At 38.4% G+C, this 21472-nt stretch overlaps 1 protein-coding gene across 4 annotated transcripts in view; it reads right to left on the bottom strand.

Moving 5' to 3' along the window:
• The window catches only part of NKAIN3 (sodium/potassium transporting ATPase interacting 3), a 349553-nt gene that overhangs the window by 178266 nt on the left and 149815 nt on the right, over positions 1-21472 (bottom strand). For all 4 annotated transcript variants that reach the window (XM_061342754.1, XM_061342757.1, XM_061342755.1 and 1 more), the window contains exon 2: positions 5978-6115. In XM_061342754.1, coding sequence (XP_061198738.1) covers positions 5978-6115 — 138 coding nt within the window. The remainder of the gene's footprint in view (positions 1-5977; positions 6116-21472) is intronic.

Here is a 21472-nt window from a genome sequence, read left to right as displayed (position 1 = left end):
ATGGCCATGAACCCGACCCTACAATGTGCCTTTAACAGGTGAATGTATCGATGGTTTTTCTTGTTTCTCCTACCCTAGTGCAAGACTGAACTCATACTACATTCACAGCATGAATGGGAGATTAATTTGTCTACCGTAAATCATCTTTTGCATTTTAATTGTCAGCATAATGGACTGACCCTATTTCCGTACAGATGCACTGGTTACCTACATACAGCTGTAAACTACACCCAATTAACACTTCAAGCAGTACACCTCAGAGGCATTTCTGTCTGATGGGCTAAGCACACCCTCAGCCACATTGGAGATACACCCACCAGAAAAATGCAAGGAGCAGCAGCACTGTCACTTTACATTTATGTGCTTACAACCTTCACAGTGGGGAACTGCTGCTAAGCACCCTTGCAAGTCTAATTAGCTGTGACCAGATGAGGCTAATATGCTATTGTTTTGCCTCAATACAACCAGTAAAGCTCAACACTCTAATCTATAATATGCTGGATCCCATTTCCATCACATGGGTGTCACCAGTTTGGTTTTCTTTGGCACTGTTGGATTATGTTCCCCCCTTCCTTCCCTTCCCCGTGATGTATAATGAAAGGTTCAGGTGAAGAGGGTTGAATTTTTCCCCACTTTGATTACCCCCACATGCATACTGTCATTTCTGTACACCAAACAGGTTAACTGCTTTAATTTAATTTCTTATGAGGCACTTAGGCAGTTTGGATATGGATATGGCATGAGAAGTAGGTTATTAATAAACAAAATGAGAGTAGTGGTCCTAAAGCCATTTTCTCTGGCTTACAGAGAAGGGCACTGTGGCAACCAAAGGCTGGATAATTACGAAACAGACAAAGCTGCTGTGGTCTGTGAGCAGTATAAGGTCTGTACTATCTATAAGATTAACTTAAAAGAGGATAACATGTTTTACTATATTTGATGACTTTGTAGTAACTCATCATAAATTCCTGTTTTTTCAACATACGCCCTCAGAGCATCAAGTGATGAGCATTCAAAATTAATGGACACTTAATACAAGCCCAGTTGCATGTAAAAAGCAGATTTCAGAATATTCAGAATTCCCCTTTTTAAGAAATAAATTTTTATCTGTCCATGAACAAAATCTGTCATCACAACAACAGGAAACCTACTTGATCTACCAGGCAAAGCCAAAACTGTTAATGGCCTTATCCTGTCCCATGCGGACCAATGACAACTCTGAATCATGCAGGTAAAAACTACCTGAATGTGCTTTGCCAGGCCAAGCTAGGCTGGTTTACACAGTCAGGACCTGCTTGGCTCCTATCTACCGTGAGGATTACGGGAAGAGAACTGCAGGTGCAAAGCACATGTGCCCCTTGACACCCAGCTGCTGCGCATGGGAAAGCATGGAAAACTCACTGAACTACAGTAACATGAATTTAAGCTCCCCTTTACTTTATGTACATAATAATTATATATTCAGTAGTTAGTACTATATAGTTTTTTAAAGTAAGGAAGTTATTGCCAAATTAGAAAACACATGGTTTTGGACATGTAAGCAGCAGATTTTTTTCTTTGTATAGTGTTATAGGCACTTAAGGAAGACTACATTAAAGAAAGGCTTTAAGACAGCAACAAGCAAGAAAGCAAAATTAGGAAATATTGCAATTCTGATATAATTTTTCTATTTTGTGGCTGTGCAATACAATGCAAACATCAATTAAATCACCATATTTTTGTTTTAGAAAACCTTACCTCCCTTAATACATTTTATGAACAGCTAATTCAATAATTCTCTTTGTTGCTCAGACCCTGCTCTAAGGGACAGAATGTTAATATCCTCAGGAGGTTTTCTAAGATGCTCATTGCTGGAATGTGTGAGAGCTGCACAAACATTAACTAATTTACTCTATGTTATAAAGGAATGATACAGCTCTCAGAATGCAAATGATGTTTTGATACATGCAGAGATTACATTCAGAAATATTCATACACTATAGGCATCCAACCTGAGATGCTTAAGAGCTCATTTTCAGAGCACTTGGGGTTATAAAGCACTTTATAAGCTCAGTGTTCAGCTGCCTGTGACTGAGCATTCAGCACTTCTGCAAGGCAGGCCACAAGGTCTCAAGACAAGAAGCCAGAATGCAAGGGGAAAACAAGCACATGAGAAGTTTGGTTGCAGTGGCTCAATTTGTGTCAAAAAAGGTTTCAGTGACTGAAAGATAAAACTCAGCTACCTGGCACAGGCTTCACAACAAAAGCAATCTTTTATTCTTGCTGTCAAATGCCTTATTTTTCCCATGTCTTCTGTTTTCTGCAAATCAAGTTTCTATTCTATAGCTGTAATCACCAGAAACCCCCCAATGCCTGTCCTTTCTATTGCAACTGCAAAAAATTGGTATGCATCCATGCAGTTCAAAACTGCAAATATACAAAAGGATCACATAAAGATTGCAGAGGAGGGCTTTAATAGCAGCTTAATTTGAGAGTTTCTCCCTGAAAAAATTGTAATACTTTCTGAACATTATGTGTTTGTCTGTTCAGTCCCCTCTCCCCAGCCAGTGATTCCTTCCGCAGCTCTATGGCCAGCCACATTCAGTCACTGCCAGCTCATCTGGTCTCATGAAGAAGGAATTCACCACACAGGTCGAATCAATATAAAGGGTTGGTTGGTTGGGGGTTTTGTTTTTTTGTTGGTTGGTTGGTTGGTTTTGTCTGGCTTTTTTTCTTTTGTTTTGTTTTTTTTTTTTTTGTTTGCTTTGTTTTTTTTCTAATTATTTTTTATTTTATATCCCATATGATGCGCTACTTAAAATTACCTAGATATCTTCATTCAGTAGATTCCTTCTCCTCAAAGGACCTAGACACTGGTGATAACCTTTGCTGTTTTCTCCCCATGATGAACTGTGTACGTTCTTGCTTTTGTATTTTTGCACTAAGGATTGTGTACTATGTGGTTTAAGGAAGCATTTAGATATTATTTGGACTGAGCGCACCCTAAGCTTTACAGGTTAAATGCCTGTTAAATTACTGTGCAACCCTGTAGGTTCCTTTCAGACCCCTTTCTTAATGCCTCTGCCTCTCTACAATAATTACATTTCTATGCCTTTTTTGACTCTACAGGTCATATTGAAATCAATGCAGAGATATCTGTCACGTACCAGTGAAATACAACCATTTCTAGATTTAAATCATTGTTATTATTGAACACAATGTTACAAAAAGAAAGGGTTACAGAAAAATGCAAAGGATGGTTTCTCAAACTGAAAGGTAAGAGAGAAAAGGGAAATTTCTGAGTGCAAATACTACAGGGATCATGGGGTAAGTTTAGCATTAATGAATAAACTACCTCAAGTGTATATTTAATCTGAAGTGCAGCGCCTCCTCTGACAGAGTCTCAGCATTAGGAGAAATGAATGTTGGCTTGGGGATGCTTCAAGGGAAAGGCAGCAACTGCTGAGTCATCAGATCATCCCCCTGCAATACCTGGCTGTGCCTCAGAGGCATCAATACTTGCAGAGCCCTACTTAGTCATATTTGTGAAAGATGACATGGAAACTGGCATAAATCAGCATATACTGGAAAAGTAACAACTCAGGACTTATCTGGTAGGTTATTCAAGGAGTAATTTTGGATGCCTAAATATTTCACATGTGTTTTGAGTGTCTATAGTAACATTTGCTTGAATACTGTGTAAAGTATAATGTATAGCCTTTCTTCTGCTATTGCTTTTTATACCTCTTGGCTTTTCAGGTGTACACGTTGCCTATGTATCATATTATTTAATGGAATAAATAAAGGCAAGTAAAGCAGAGACTTCCAACTAATATTCCCCCTGTTTAAGTGTATTATTTTCATCTCTCACTGTTCATTAATACATGTATGTTCAGCTTTGGGCCAGGTTTGTGCAATTTTAGCTACATGACTCATAGTTCAGAAGGCTTTTGAAGTCCCATATCAGAAGTAGAAGTGGGGTTAACCCCTCAACTTTAACAAGTATCCTGTCAACATCTTTAATCAGTTTTAATAGCCTGAAAAATCTTGCTGGTAGTAGTAAGTCCTATTAAGAAAGGAAAAGCATGCACAGGGAAATGGATCATAGCAGAGCTCTGGAGCTGCATGACAGGTGTGTTACAGCATAGTTAAAACTGAAATTTAACTGGTTTTATTTCTTTGCAAATGTTTGTGTAAGTTTTAAATGAGCCAATATGGGAAAATTAGGAATCAGCTATGAACTTTTATGTCCCCTGGGAACTTTGCACTGATTTAATTCAGCCACAAAATATTCAAGTACTGAAAATAGCACATCCGCTTAGTGATAGGACAAATTGTTCACAAAAATTGATCTAATTAATACAAAAAGCTATTGAAAATAATTGCTGGATTTAAACTAATTAGGACACTTGGAGTTAATGCTGTTTCTTCCTCTCTCTCTGTGTTTCTTAAGCTCTTAGGACTCAGAATTTTACCTATGAGCAAGTGAAATTCCATATTTATTTCAGAATCACCTGCTTATAGTACTGTATCCAAAGGACCATAGATAAGAAAACATGAGCTACTGCGTTTACCTACTTGGAATGACAATTGTATTCAACAGAGATGCTTCATGGCTCAGCCATTGCATGGCAGCTCTTAGATGGTAGGGCATTTTTTGGTCGAAAGCTTTCAGTCCAAATTTTATATCACCCAAACTATTAAGCAGAACTCATTTCTTTACTCAGAATTTAATCTACAATGGCTATGCTTATGCTGCTTTTGTATTTCTTCTCTTCATTTATTCTTAGTCTAATTGACCCATCTAGGTATTTCATTCTTTAATAAAATAAAATTGCTATGCAATTTTACAGATGTTTACCCTCAGTTGCTTCCTATTTCTTATGTATAAAATGGAGAACATGAAGCAGAAAAGTGAGTCATCAATATATGGATGTATATACACTGCTGCCTAGTTCTCCAACCACAGGTAATAGATAAAAGTGCTATTATTTATAACAATCCATTTTCAATTATTTATAGTCTGCTTGTGAAGCTTAGCTAATGTAAGTATAAGGAACCTTGGCTGCACTTTTTGTTCACTTTTTCTTTTAAGACACGACAAAGAATTACAGGATTCCAGGCTTGACTAGAAAAGATGAAGCTTTTTAAGTATTGTTTAATGGGTTTTCCCCAATAGACATTTATTTTACCTTTCCATGAGGGAAAAAAAAACAAAACTTTCGCAACTTAAAATCCATTAGCAACAGCACAAATGAAATGCTCCACATACAGACTCTGCCAAGTAAAGACATAATATTCACCCATTCAGAAGACTGAGAGGGAAGAAACAGATATTTTTTTGTTGACAGTTTCCTTCAGAGCTTTGAATGTTTTTTATTCTTGGTTATGTTGAAAATATGGGGAAAAAATCTAAGAAGCTTCAAGCTACAAGCATCAGAGACAATTTCAACAATTTTGGGTCAAGGCCATAAAATACGTATCTCGTCAAAGTTAAATGTGAGAGGGAGATTTCTTTTGAACCCATGGGCCACACAACCAAAGGAATTTCTACAATCCTTGCTTCTCCCTGTTTAAGAGGAACATGTAGCTAAATATAACTTGATCATTAAAATTTTAAATTTTTATTTTATTTTTAATGTCAATTGATTCTGCTTGTCTATTGCAAAGAGAACAATTTGAATTTCTTCATTTATTCTTGGTCTAATTGACCCATCTGGGTATTTTATTCTTTAAAGAATCTTATTAGGGACTTGTATCATGGTCATGATTTTGCAGAATTTTCTCTAGGTTACCCATTCTTGATAGCTTCCAAAATCTCAGAAATGCCACTCAGTAGTCCTAAATTTGCAAAATGATATGGAGCCCTCTGAAGTTTCTACAGAAACACCATCTGGTGTTTCGAAACCTTTTGAAACCAATGCAATTCTGCTTTGTAATATAACAGGTTTTAAACCTAATTGGAAAAAAAAAGAAAAAGGTAATAAATGAGACTTACCACAACTATATATCGAGGCCTAAACTGGATGGTTCCAAACAAACCCAAAATGACAACTATTATTTGTAGGAAATTGCCAAGGATAGGAGCCCACTGGAAACCAAGGAAGTCAAAGATCTGTCTCTCTAATGCTGCCAGCTGTAAGAAAACACATAAAAAGAACATCCACTTTTTAATTACGGGTGAGATAAAACACTTGACATTTTGTTATTTGCACCAGGATTCCCCAGGCTAAAGTACATCAGAATTCTGAAACTATGGTTCCTGAGTGTGGCCTTTGTCATCACTGTCAGTACACTGGTATCTGAAGATAGCTACTAATCAAGCTACTAGAAGATCATACAGATCTTCTAATGAAAAAGCAATTGGAAAAAACTTTAAGAAGATATTTGCAAAATATTCGTATATTACAAAAATACCTCTACAAATTCAGACAAGTTTTATTTTATTCTTGTATGCTGGAAAATCTAAGTCTTGTGAATACTTACTTAAACACAAAATTTGTCTTAAACAAAAGCTCACCTAGGCTGAGCAAAGCCATGTGAACCTTGCTGCTGTTACTGAAGTATCACCATTCTCCCTCCCTTCCTCATGTCTGTGTTTTCTTAGATTCAGTATCAATTAATTTGCTACCAATTTTTGAAAATCTAGTCTGTTGTTATAAATATACTAAATTCAACTTTCTCAGCAGCACAGTTGTTGACGTTTAAACTTGGTTCAGTATTTCTCCAGCTGTAGCAAGACATTTTTGAGCATTAAATAGAATCCTGCTGAGAAACAACTGAATTTCTGTGCTTGTAGAATTTATCACACAGCTACTTGATTTTACTACATTGTTATGAACTCTAAAATTTACTGAAATATGCACTTAAAATATTTATAACTGAGTGTGATGGAATAAGGATGGCTCTATAAATACCAACCAAAGTATTAGCATATGTGGGTATTTCACATAAACCATTTCATTATACATGCAATGGCCAGATTCGATTCTCACCTACAAGCAGGGATAGGCGTTGCTCAGAGCAGAATCCAACTTTTGTGTGCAAAAACTGCCCCTTATGCCAGTCATGAAACGGTTCTATGAATCACATTCTCTATGCAGTAGTTAATAAATACGATAAATCTAACCAATTACATGAACAAAGACCGAGTCATCAGCTTAGTGCAGCTCCTCTGAAATCAGGGAAGTTACACTGACTTTTATCAGATAAACATCTGGCACATTTATATAATGAAAAATTATCACGCAGCAATGTTAAAATTACATTATCCTATCTTAACAAATTTTTCTTATCCTTTTCATGCTGTAGGTAAGGGATAACACAACTGCCATTTGAGTGAAGCTCATGAGGCATTAACTATCTCCTTGGTTTTGTCACACTCGGCCCTCTCTTCTTTTAACTCATTGTCCATCTGTATCAACCTGTTTTCTGCCCCAGATATGGAAAAGAACTACAGACATTAATGAACAAATCCAGAAAAATATATATTTTACATAGACTTCAGATGGAGTTTCAGTACCTAATGATGTGGTTGTCACCTTCCTGGAAGTATGTGGGCAAACTAATTGGTACACAACAAAAGTGACCCTGATGTCATTCTTATAATGTCCTCACTTTATAGCAGACTCACAAGCATCACAATAATGGCCTAGCCTGGACTTCAAAGACACCTCAGAGTGACATGCTTTTTCTAGTGTGCTCCCTCAGGCAGTTTATGTGATCTCAAGTTTGGGAATACCTCTGCCTGTAGCTTCCCTAAATCACAGGATACATTACACAATACATTACAAGGGTGATTCAAATCCCATCTGTAAGATTGTAGAGTACTTCAAAAACTCCTTGGCACAGGCAGAACTCACAGTTTATGGTATTAGCAATGACACACCAAGAGTCCTGTCCTGTATCATGCAGGACAGCATTTATGACTTCCATGGTCAGAGCCAGAGCCTGGAGATCCTGCAGGGTCAGGAAGGCATCTACATAATTCTCATATCACCATTTTTCAGAGACAGTGAAAGGGCTTTCTTCCTGAAGCCCCTGGCAAGTGAACAGAGGATGGAGTTGCCAAATTAGTTTACAATTTGCATATTAGCCACCTTTGCCCTGAGAGTCATTGAAATTCTCATGTACCCTAGGTCTTCACCAGCAGCAATAAATTTGAGTGTGTCCTATAACACTCCCAGCACTGAAGGCAGCTGTCTTAGGACTGCCTCCAGTAAAGTGTCCTTGGCTCTGAAACAGGGCAGCTGTGTGCAAACCACATACCTACCAACTCAAAATGGTCCCTGGGCATAGGTGCACTGCCTGGGAAGACAACTAGTCTCAGTTAACATGATGGAGGAGTCTAACAGCTCACTAGCACCCACAATGGAATGCCACCTCCTGGTTTCTTCACCAGGCACATGAGAATTTGCTGGTGTAGAAAGCAAACGACTTGACTGGGGTAGCTATTAAGGAAACTAACTTCACACAAATGGTTTGCTGCAAAAGATGGCTGCCCTTAGACATTTTACATAATGTTGAAACACCTAAAGCTGTCTGAGGGACAAAACGTGCAGCACAGATATGAATTCTGCAGGACAGATATGAATGAAGATGTATAGTGTGTATCCCTTCTTAAACTTGTCCTTCGGAGCAATTTTCAGATCCATGTGGGCCTACATCTTAAACGCCTGAAAGATGTAGTCCTACAACATCAACAAACACAGCCACTGCACTTTGCCATCAGACCCATGTTAACAGGCTTGATACCCAGCTCATGCCTAAAATGGATCAGATACAAAGTCTGGCTTCATGTATATCTCTCTGATACCTGCCTTGATACCTCTGAATATATCTGTCAGGACTGGGCTCTGACAAAACAGCACAGTGGCCACAGGTATCTTCCCAAAGATGATTGCATAAATGTGTATATGAATGGTAGATAGACATACACATATAAAACACAATTAGTCTTTTTATAGATCACTGTGATAAAGGCACCCACTGCAAACAAAAAGAAATAAGGTTCATTTTCCTCTCCTGCTGCCTACTGAAATGTCAATTAGGAAACTAAGGGGGAGAGCTTCTCCTTGAAGCTGTGTCACCAGCTAAAAAAACCCCAAATTTATTTAGTGAGTCAAAAACAGAGCACAAGTAGAAACATGAGTCTACAGCCTACTGCTTATAGCACTTATCTGGGACTGGGAGTTTCTTATTTCTTGCCTGCAAGGCTCTTTTATTTTTATATACAATGACAGGATGTAAATCACCAAAGGAGTCCGAGAAGCAGGACACCAAACATACAGCACCATTCCTTGCCCACTAAACAAGTGCTTTCACCATCAGGCTATGCAGTGAGACTTTCATGTGCAGCTAAAGTCTCACGTACTTTGCTCTTGTTGCCAGCACAGAGTATTTGTCTCACCCATAAAGACCACAGAATAAATTAGTATGGAAAAAAATCTAAATAAAAGAGAGAGGTAGGAGGCATGTCTGTCCTGCTCAAATTGCTACTCTTTTCTAAATTACAAAACCTTCTTGCAGACAGTGCTGATAGAAGGTAAAAACATAATAAAGCATGATAATGGCAGAGAAAACATACTAAATTCTTTTTTCTTTATACCATGAGCAATATGCACTGAATAGAGAAAGCATGTAAGTGCTGCTGTTCTTAAATCTAGTATTTCACACAACAGAGTCCCCAGGCAGAGGTGAAGTCCATAGACTTTTTAGCTCCATGCAAATGATTAAAAGCAGTCCCTAACCCAACTTTGTGATTCAGGTAATTCAGTGCACAGAAATAATCAGAATAAAGGGAGGGAAACAGGCTGCTGTGAACAATTACTAGCTATTTTTACACAGAAATGAAGATCCAGTACTGTCTGTGTTTGCACATATCCAAAATCCCAGCAGCCACAAGTGGCCACCAGACTAACCTCTGCCACGTGGTGCAGTTGGAAAGAAGCAGAAACCATGACAGACAGTTTCACTTGGAGCTGCGTGCATGTGAGTACTTTGAAATGTTTTCACCAAAGCCATTTTGATAAAGATGCTGTTTTTCTCAATGAGAAATTTTCCCACAAGAATTTCTGCTTTCATTATCATTTTCAGATTCTTCTGAAAGCAGCCAGAAAACCTGAGCATTGAAAGCAGTGTTAGCTGGCTCCACTTCTCATGTTGCTAGAAGGCATATATCAACTTGGTAGGTCAGAGGATTTCAAGGAGAGAGGAACGGGCTATTCTCGATGTGACTAAGGTTTTCCTTTTGGGGGTTTATTGTCATACCTTTCCTAACAAACACATGTTTGGGAGAAGCTGGCAACTCCATTACTGGAGATAACTACGACAATAAAGCTTGGGAGCGTCCATCATAAATTGTTGACTGATACTGTTTTTTAATGATTAACAGAAGTGAAATGAAAACCTTTCTTGCAAATAAAAGAGAAAGGATTTAGTGTTGTCAAATTCAATACTGGGGTCAGTTTTAGTGAAACCTATGTCCAGTTGTGTGAAAATTTTTCATAAGAAGTTATAAAAATCTATAAAAGTTGATAGGAAATAACATTTTCTTATCATAACAACACTTGGAAAAGGAGACATAGTATTTCTTATTACTGCTGCCAAGGGAACGCTCAGTTATTCAGTCACCATCAGCACGAGTAATCTTGTAATGTAAAGTGCACAACTCAGGAGACTAGGACTAGCAGTAAGTGCTCTAGTGGGGCTGTATCAGATCACTTAATGAAGATGTGCCACATTTGTCTTGTTCTTTTACTTCTTTGTTTCAGTAAGTCTGTCAAACATTCCCCATGTCCCTCTTATTGCAGAGTGCAAGGAGAGGGTACTAAGCTGCAAGACTGGGCTGCATTAAAGTCACACAGGCTGAATTTTCTCTTCTGGCTGTGCCCCAAGCCTTTTTGTGTTAAGAGTAGCACAAAGTTCAGGCAAAGTAATCTCTTTCAATTTTGAGCTTCTCCACCTAGATGGATCAATCAGATGTCAGCGCATTTGGAACATCCTGAATAGAAGACATAGGGCAGCTGTATCCTTAATGCCTCATGTGCTGCTTATGGTGAAGGAGTAACAAAACAAAATGTGAGGCAGCAATCAGCAATGCTACATAGGAAGTACAGAAAGAAAGTCCTAGTCAATAGGTAGATAAAAAAAAAAACAACAAACATTTTTGAGAGAAGACTTCAACAAATGCCCCTTATGGAGTAAACACCTCCTCCAAATGCTCGGGTCCTGTTATACTTCAAAATACATATCAGAAGCTGTCTGAGTGATGAGACACCAGACCAGAATTACAAAGCAATTTTCTCTTCTGTCATAAATCTCATGGATAACAGTCAGTTTTATATTTTAATGAAAAAGCTTTTATAAACAGCATGCTAGTCTGAGGTGAATAACTACATCTATATCCATCCAAAGAGTCACTAGATGAAGAAAAAGAGCTTTCATCTGTAACATATAATTTTAGACAACAAAAGACCTAAAAGTGGCTTGATCTAACTATAAAAACATCAAAATGCTTAATATAAAAATAAAAGCTTAATAGATATATACAGCTATAGAAATATCTGCAAATTTGATATGCTATAAATTACTGAGTTTACAAAATTAGGGAAATCCAATCTACTCTGCATTTGATATGCAACAGCTGCTTCAATTTGTCATGTAAGAAAAATATCCATTCTACATCTAACAAACTTGTATTCAAGAAAGAATCACAATATTAAATATTTAATAGCTGTGTAGCTGTAAAACTTTATAGTTTTGACACCTTGTTTTGAAATATTAACAGTTTAAAAACTAGAAAAAAAAAAAGACACAAATAATTATGACTTTCCAAATGGACACTGTTTCCCCCGGTTTTGAAAATAAAAATCCAAAAAATTGAGACTGCAAAAATTACAGTCCAGAGCATTCACATTCAAAGTTCAAGTCAGGAATTATCTGAAATATTTGAATTATGCATGTAAGTCTCAGAGTTGGCTGATGCTGCTAATAATTATCACAGGAGAAGTGCCAAGGCACAGCTCATCATCCATACTAACTACTGTTCATAAGGATAAAGACATTTTCTCCAAAACTCTCTGCTTCATTTTATGGCCATAAATTTAACCTGTGGCTTCAGAAGGAGTTTCCTGGCTATGACGAACCTCTGAGGAAAGTTGTTCCTTTTACCACTACCACTAGTTTCCAAAATGCCATGCTGAAGTACACATGGTTTGGTCCCTTTTGGTAGATGCAACTTAAAAAACTGAGCTGATTCCCAAGCCTCCTCCAGAAAATTCCACCTGGAGCTTTAAGTGTCCTTTGTTCTGAAGTCCTGGGACAGTTTTGCTGTACTCAGCAGAGCACTCACCTTTGTCTCCCATTCCATCCCATCCCATCCCATTATCTTTCCATCCTTCCTTCTTTCCTTCCTTCCCTCCCTCTTTTTTTCCCAGATCACTGCATACCTCCAAAAAGCTGTACATCAGCACAACAAAGAGGGCAATGACGAGGCAGGAAGGAGCAGTGGAAGCCACTCATGCTACCCTGTAGCCTGAGTACTCAGCTGGAACAGAGAAGACCTTGGATCAAGGTAATTTTTTAGCACTAGGCACATTTAACTTAAACCATGTCTTCACATTCCAGTGCTCTTAGGCATGTATTTCCTTTTTCTTGACAGATGTTCCACTGGGAGAACATTTTTGTAAAACCTTGGGGCAAATGCACAATGTTCACATCACACTTTTACATTATTTGGGAGAATACACAATTCCTAATTTATGGAAAAAAATATGTCAAAAAACTACCAAAATAATCTGGATAAAACTTCAGCATTGAAGAGTAAACGACTGACTTGCCAAATGCTAAAATCCAAAATTTTTAACAGAAAATGAACACATGAAGCAAGGAGAAGGTTAAAACAAACAAACAAACAAAGTACAAAACACTTTTTACACACATTTTATACTCTCGCTGTAATTTCAGAATTTTACTGACACTCGACTTCAGTAAGAAGGAACATAAAATCTAACATGGGAGAAATGCCAGGTTTGTAACAGAGGGCAGAAGATTTAAATCTGAAATGGAAAGGTGGCGTTAGATAATTGCTCTTGGCTTAAGAACACTCTAGGAAGTTAGTGTCCCACAGCTAAAGGTTACAGCCTCCTTACCTATGACTTACCACCTTTCAATAGAGGCTTCATAACCAAAAAAGAGTACGGTCTGTGTCACAATGAAATGCTAAAATTTGACTTAAATCACTTTTTTATATCTTTAGTGACTGTTAAAGCAATCATTTGACCACAGAGGAGATTCCCATTAGATTTTAATGATCTGAATTCACTTGTCTAGGTGAAATACTAGCTTTTGGGTAGTTTTAAGAGGGCAATCCCTTACAACCGTTCCCTAAATACACTTACAAGATTATGTGGCGTGAATGTTACCGAATTTCAAAGAAGGTCCTGAGTAAATCACAAATATTTAGAGTAAGTTTGGTTTCATGGAGCAAGCAACTGTCAAAGAAGAACAAAACCCTGATGATCTAATATCAAAAGTCCCATGTTAGTCACATAGATGGGCAATTGGCTGTCACTTGGGTAGCTGTAATACTGGATAAAGTATGATGCAAAATAAATACAAAGGCAGGTACGAACAAAAAATTATTTCTTTTTAAGACATACTATGATGCCTTTCAACAGTGATTGTTACTCTTACTCAACTGTTCAGCTCATGTGGAAAATATTCAGAATTAGATAATGTTCTTTACACCATTCTCCTAAGCACTTTAGTGGAGAAGCTCATTGGAGGATGATGGTAGTGATAGTACATAATATTGCAGAAGACATCATATTTTAGCAAAATAATTCAAAGTATTTTAACTGAGGAAAAAACCTCAACTATCCCTCATCAAAACTTTACCAGCGGTATTTTGATAACTGCTTAAGGAAAAAGACAGGTAAGTATTGTGCAGTATATGTTCAATTTTTTTTTGAAAGCCAGTAACACAGTCCTTGTATCTCAGAACCATCCACCCATAAACAAGTGGCAAGAACTTAATATCACCTGAGAATCTGGTACATAGCTTAAGGAGGGATTGTAAATATCAGATCTTGGAAATCTATAAATCGTAATTATAAGATATTGAAAGGGTTCTCTTCCTTAACTCATTTTCTCCACATCTTAACAAATATATATATGCTTTATATATATATATATATGGAGTTATATATATATATCTTGGGGCTGTTGGTTGATGAGAAAATGAACATGAGACAGCAGTGTGCGCTCACAGCCCAGAAAGCCAACCGTATCCTGGGCTGCATCAACAGAAGTGTGACCAGCAGGTCGAAGGTGGTCATCCTACCCCTCTACTCTGCTCTCGTGAGACCTCACCTGGAGTATTGTCTGCAGTTCTGGTGTCCTCGACATAAAAAGGACATGGAACTGTTGGAACAAGTGCAGAGGAGGGCCATGAGGACAATCAGGGGACTGGAGCACCTCCCATATGAAGACAGGCGGAGAAAGTTGGGGCTGTTCAGCCTGGAGAAGAGAAGGCTGCGTGGAGACCTCATAGCAGCCTTCCAGTATCTGAAGGGGGCCTATAGGGATGCTGGGGAGGGACTCTTCATTAGGGACTGTAGTGATAGGACAAGGGGTAATAGGTTAAAACTTAAACAGGGGAAGTTTAGATTGGATATAAGGAAGAAATTCTTTACTGTAAGGGTGGTGAGGCACTGGAATGGGTTGCCCAGGGAGGTTGTGAATGCTTCATCCCTGGCAGTGTTCAAGGCCAGGTTGGACAGAGCCTTGGATGGCATGGTATAATGTGAGTTGTCCCTGCCCATGGCAGGGGTGTTTGAACTAGATGATTTTAAGATCCTTTCCAAACCTAACTATTCTATGATTCTATGATTCTATATGTATTAATATCACAATGGAACATTATCAGACAGTCATAGAACAAAGGTAATTCTTAACAGAAAAATGTTTTCCTGATTGTGTGCAGTAAAAAAGCCTTGCAGTAATGTGCAGGAAGCTTTTGAGTGATGGGTATGAGGGTGTTGTGTACTTCCACCAAAACTGAGCCCAAGCCTCACGTTCTGTAACAGACAAAACTCCTGCAGAAGTCAAAAGAAGCTCTGACTGCATGCAGGTGGCAGGACCTGGATCATAAGGGGAACAGTAAATTATTTAAGAGTCTCACTAGCATGGAAGAAAGAGTCTGTCAGTATTTATTCTGAAAGGTCACCTGACTACAGTGATATAAAAGGTGATGTCATATAGTCCCACTGACCAGAACACTACAGGTGCCAGTATGGTATACCTAAGTGTGACTGTTGAATCTGTACCAAAGAAGACACTATAAAAATGCAGTTGCAGTCTATGGGTAGCCAGAACAGGGAAGAAGCCAACTATTGTAATAAAACTCCGTAGCACCAACCCGTTACGGCACAGTGATTTAAGATTGAATTTCAACCCTCCAATGAAGCTGCAACAAATCACAAAACCTTGGCTGGTTGACCTATACAATCCCGCAAACAGCTGGAATGAATGTGCTTATAGTGGCATTTAAGACTCCATTGGTTGTTTCATTTAAATGCCAGCATACATACACCAAAGACAGTGCAAGAGATGGGCATAGGTTAAAGATCTTTAAAGATTTTTTGCTTACTATGAATTACAAAGTCCATGTGAAATGAATCTAGAGAAAAGTGAAAAGCAAATTAAAATCTGTCTTCTTTGTAATTAAATCAAGCTATATATGCTGTGGCTTTAATCCAAAATAAAGTTTTTATTTGCCACACCATTACACCCCATCATATTTTCAAATCTTAAACTCTCATAACTGTAAGGCTGTGGGGTTTTTTGTTTGTTTGGAGTTTGTTTTTCATTTATTTGCACATTCGAACACATCCAGTAAATCTGTGTACCTTCACAGGCTTCCTCAATCACTGCTTAAGAAATGGTGGAGTAAAATACTTACTGACTAACTAACAGTAGTGAGAAATGAACATGTTTACTACTACTTTGAATTCCCAAGTCATAGTAGGTTAAGGCAAGGAGGTAACTGGTGATGCCAGCACTTGATAGCAATGATACTGACTGCCCTAGATCTCTGTTAAGTTCTGATGATTGTGGTATCCAGCCCCCAGAAAAAGAGCAAAAAGGAAACGCTGATATCATTCACTGCAGAATCTGCACCCAATCCATCCCCAGCACAAACAGGCAGACTATGACTGTATGAGGAAAGAGAGGCTGAGATGCGCACTCATCACAGTCACAGATCCTCTGACTTCATTGCATATTGCTTTGATGAGAAAACTCCCTAATACTGGATTATTTCATGTTGTGGCATAAAAAAAAGTCTTTCCCTATTTACAGCATAGCAGCAATGTCTCTTGACCTCATGAGTTATTTGGCCAGGAAGGCTTATGGGGAGGACAAAGGATGCACTCACTACTTCCATGGGCTGAGAAGGCTATTGTTTTTTTTCCTTTGATGAGAGGAAAAGATACTGAGTATTGAACTGACCTGAGTCTCTTCCATAGTTTTCTTCACTGTCGTCTTTTTTTTATCCCTTCAGAGCTGTCTCATCCCCACAAAAGAGCTCAGCTCACAGCACTGAGGAAAGTGAAACTGTTCATGACATTATAATTGAGCACGTCACGTTACACTGATATTAAGACAAACTGAAGTAACTGAACCAACTGAACCTAGGCAGCAACACTTAGAGCAGACATCCAAGCTCATTACTGAAAAATTATAAATACAAAGGTGTTCTTTGTTCATTCCTCTATATAATCAAGAATATTTGAATACTTGAGTTCTGCCTGCTGTATGCTGAAATCCTACAAACTGTCAAAATGCAATGCAGGATCTGGATTGGCATTTACCAGCTTCTATCTCCTAATTCCTACATGTCCAGGTAACTGGCTGGATGTGAGCTACCAGAGGTTCTCCTCTGTACTAGATCTTTTTCAAGTACCATATTTTGATACCAAATATCTGACCATGCAGCCTGGACACAGATACAGCATCCCATGAGCATCCTCTTGCCAACTGCTATCAACAGAAAGTAGGGCACCTGCTTTCTTTGTCCAACCTCTCCCACTAAAGGAAAGGATAGGACTAAATAGAAGCATGACAAATTATTTGTGTTATCTAAAGCAATTAATCAACAAAGTTTACTGTATGAATAACTTCCAAGAGGGGACTATATTTTACAAAGGTTTCTGCATTGTCTCGCAAGGCTGTTCCTGCTTCTGTGAATGAAAGAATAAGATTTTGAACTCCTCAGGGCAGTAAGAAGGGCATGCAGCAAGCTCACTGCCCTGAACTTCAAGAGTTCAAGAGAGCAGACTTTGGCCTTGTCAGGGACTTGCAGTTCTGGTGTCCTCCACATAAGAAGGGCAGCTTTTGCATGGCAGTAACTGGTAAGCCATAGTTCACATGAGAGAGATGAATTATGACCTGACTGAAAAGCAAGCATTTAGAAGCAGAGATGATACCTTTGAAACTCAAAGTTATAAAAAAAATACTGCAAAAGTTCTTCATATGTGATATATTTGGAACTCTTTCTTAAAACAAGTATTCAAATTGTGTAATTTTAGTATTTCTAGCATGATCTGAACATAACTTAATTCATCTGTTGTTGACTCACTTCCATTTGTCTTGTTATTTCCATTTAATCCTATAACTTCTGGGTTTTGTCCCTTGAATAACCTCTCATTGATAAAATCCACATATTGAGCAGCTGGCCTGTAGTATTTTGAAAAAGTTTATCCAGCCTTGTCCCTGCAAATCACAGATGCAGCAATTATCTCCGTTTACCTTCACAGTTCTTGCCCCTCTCCACTAGCCCCACTGCTGATATTTCAGCATTCACTACAAAAGAAGATAGGCGGTGATATCCACTGGAGCTCTCCATTTACCTCAGCAGTGTTCTTGCTATTTATCCTATCAGTCAAACCCTCTCCAGCAGCTCTTTTGTGCATTCCTAAGCTCAGCCAGCAAACAGATGTACCCAAACTTGTCAATTGTCTCTCAAAAGGCTTGGAACAGAACAAACAAGCTGAGGAAAGCAGGCAGCTACTAGAATGTCATGAAATACACCAATGCCTTTCAAAGGCTAGAGGTAATTATCCCTAATTACCTAGAGATGCTCAGCAAGAATACACAGGGAAACGGGAAGAGAGAGACTGGTGTGAATTCACACAATGTAATAGATTCCAGCAGTACAATATTTCTCCTTTGGATTTCAGGGTACTGATCCCAAAGGTTTGTAAAGTTTGCCAACCATTTGTCAGCACATCATCAGAAGGAGGTGTCTGTGTTAACGCTACGTATGTAATGTTCCTATACAACTCAGGTAAGAATGAAAAGCCTTAATTATTCGTAAAACATCACCCTTTTATGCTGTGCTTTTATGAGCTGAAGCACAATAATGTATCCTCCAGACTATATGCACTGCACAGGGCATTTATGGACAACAAAAATACCAGACTAAGTGTGCTGTGTAAAGGAGACTTTACACTCTGTTTCAGACATAATCCTTACTGTAATAGATGTGCAAATATCTCCTTGCTGTCATCTGAAACTGTATAAAGTGCCCCACAGAAAACACAAACACTGGATGGATCTTTACAGAAGATCAGTGTTAAACTTAATGAATAGGTCTTGAGTGCTAGTAGAACAAAGATGCTTAACGGAATGGTTAAGGTTGGAAGGGACCTCTGAAGGTCAGCTGGATCAAGCACACTGCTCAAGCAGGGCCACCCAGGACTGTGTCCAGACTGCTTTTAAGTATCTCCCAGGACAGAAACTCCACATCTCTGGGTCATGCTCAGTCACCATCACTGTAAAAGTGTTTCCTTTTTCAGTGCCTTGCAGTATATGGTTTCTAATAAACTCAGCACACGTGCTATGACAGTATCTGTGGAAAAGGGGTAACTGTACAAATACAAGACACTCCAAGGCACATTTCTGTCTTCAAGATACGCTATTTTTATTGCTGTGGCAGACCTGATGATAGGACTAAATCAGAATGAACTTTATAAAATTGAGTAAGGTAGCATTTCGTATGGAGGACAAAAGGAAACAGTATCAAAGAAGTCAAGACAAGTTTGGAGCAAAGGCCCTGGCAAAACTGGTGCAGTCAGAACCCAGAACTCTGATTCTCAGCAGTAATCCCAGTGACGTTGGTGGATTTGTTCAGAAATGCCATAAATGAATGGGTAGAAGTGCCAAAATGTCCACCCCCAACCCCCCCAGCTCTATGAGATAAATGAAGATCTTTATGAGTGGAGCATCACAGCACTATTCAACTTCCTCTACAAAATCATGGTGTTAACTTAAGCGAAATGAGTGTTAGATGAATCAGAATCCAACTAGAGATACTTGCAGTGAAGAAAAATGTAAGACCAGCCAATTGATTGGTCAGTGAATTAAATACAAAATAAGCATTGAGAAGTAAACATACCTCAAGCATCTGCAGAGGAAGACAGCACTGCCAGCTCCATGGTTAAAAAATACTACACTTGGGAAAAGCAGTTGCTACCAGAAATCTCTAGCATTTGCTATGCCAGGGACTACAGGCCACAGAACTTTGGATGGTAACATCTAGAGATATTCGTTATGCAAATATTGAAGCTTATATTAATGACAGCACACGCAGTCGAAACACTGCAATGCTATTTGTCTCCTCTATGAACAAAACATTAAACATGTCTTAGAACATGTACTTTGCCTTGTTTTTTGCAAAAGACATAAATTGCCTACACATAGTTTCCTAGTGCTAGAAAATATTCAATGAATGTATGGCTGGAGAGAATATCTCTACAAAATTGGGCTTTTCAAAATTCTATATAGCTCAGGTCTTTCAAGAAGTTGTACTATTTATACGACGGCAGATTTTTGTCCCTGTGGCACAATCACCTGTTTCTCAGCAGAAGCAAGGCTGTGGTCTTGAAATTTCAGTATTATGACTTGATTGCATGATTCAGAAAAAAAAAAAAAGAAAAAGGGAAATGAATCCGAAAATTCCAAACTCTTTTTGAGCACAAATACTATCAACAGTGAGAAAATGAGATGAGCAAAATTACGACTATCAAATAGGTTTGTTTCATCATTAGTAATGTGTGTGAAGGTCTTACCGCTGTGAAAGTCATTCTTAAAAGTTAGTGAAAAGAATCATTGAAAAGGCCAAGTGGATAAGCACGTTACTTGCCTTCCTCTCTTACTCATGTTTTATCTACCAAAAATAGCTGGATTAGAGCAAAATATGAAGGGAAGCCTTTAAACCTGGGAAAAAAATCTCACTGCAGACCTTCTGCCTTATTTAATTTTACTGCTCAAGTTCAGAAAGGGAAAACCATGGAGAGAAAATATAATGCTAGGTATCACTGTGAATACCAGTAACCACAATAGGAGGTCACATGCTTATACATCCAGTAAGTTTCAGTCACTGCAGGCTTATTTATTCCAGCTTCATCTCCCTGGTGAGAGACACCTGTTTTCAGCAGGACAAAGCAATCACTCTGTGAGTTTTCAGACCTCAGGGAAGGTGTGTTGTAATCTCTATTCTTATCACTGCTGGAATAGGCAAAAAGACAAGGTGAGTCTGCGTTATCTGATGCCACGGCAAGAAATGATAAACATTCGTTATCTTGCAGGAGCTCCTGAAAATCCACTGTCAGAAGAGAAGCCTCTTTAATCCAGTGATTCAGCAGATGGGAGTAATATGGAGGAAGTTGATACAATGAAAACCTACCATATTTCTCCATATGAGGCACGCCCCCCATATCTCTGCTGTCTGATATCTTTCTTAACTTCAGAGCTGGAGAAGCTGCAAGAATGTTCAAGCATGTTTATTCCTGTTTCCAGCTGAGCTGTCATGTCTCTTGTTTCATTTCATTCACTGTAATGCCTTCTTTTAGTACTCAGACATCATCTCTGGGACAAGCTGCCCACTAAATCCACAGGTCTTCCTTTTACTTCTTTAGGACCAACAGATCTCCTGTGTGCACTCTGCCATAAACTTTTAGCAGCAACAATTGTCACATTTTTGTGTCACCTGGGGTATAGCTTGCCATATGGTGAACTCATTATTTCTAATAGATTTCTAAGGTTCAAGGTAAACCATTTCCAGTGTCAGCTTTTGGTGGCTTTATGTTTGTCAATAAGTTTGGATTCCAAAAATGCAAATATCTAAATTATGTTCTGCTATTTAATGCTCAACGGGGTAACAAACAGATTATATATTCAGAAATATGCCACCACATGCACACTTTCACTGCTAAATTTATACCTTACAAAACTTTTATTCCCAGCCTTAATTATGGGTTAATGTCTCTCTGGTTTGCTCTAGGGCTCCTTTGAAGACAAAGAGCAATGGTGAATGTTAATGACTTGCCTCTAGTTTCACTGAAAAACCAAAGTAAACCACAGGACCCTGGAAGGATGCAGTTTATATTGGGTTTTGTGCCCTTTGCACTTTGCCGCCCTTTCATCCCTT

This window comes from Neopsephotus bourkii, unplaced genomic scaffold, assembly GCF_033783945.1.
Source record: "Neopsephotus bourkii isolate Nb327-2 ecotype Australia unplaced genomic scaffold, CSIRO-AGI_Nbou_v1 NB_1820, whole genome shotgun sequence".
NCBI classification, from domain to species: Eukaryota; Metazoa; Chordata; class Aves; order Psittaciformes; family Psittacidae; genus Neopsephotus; species Neopsephotus bourkii.
This window is presented reverse-complemented; position numbering and strand designations above follow the sequence as displayed.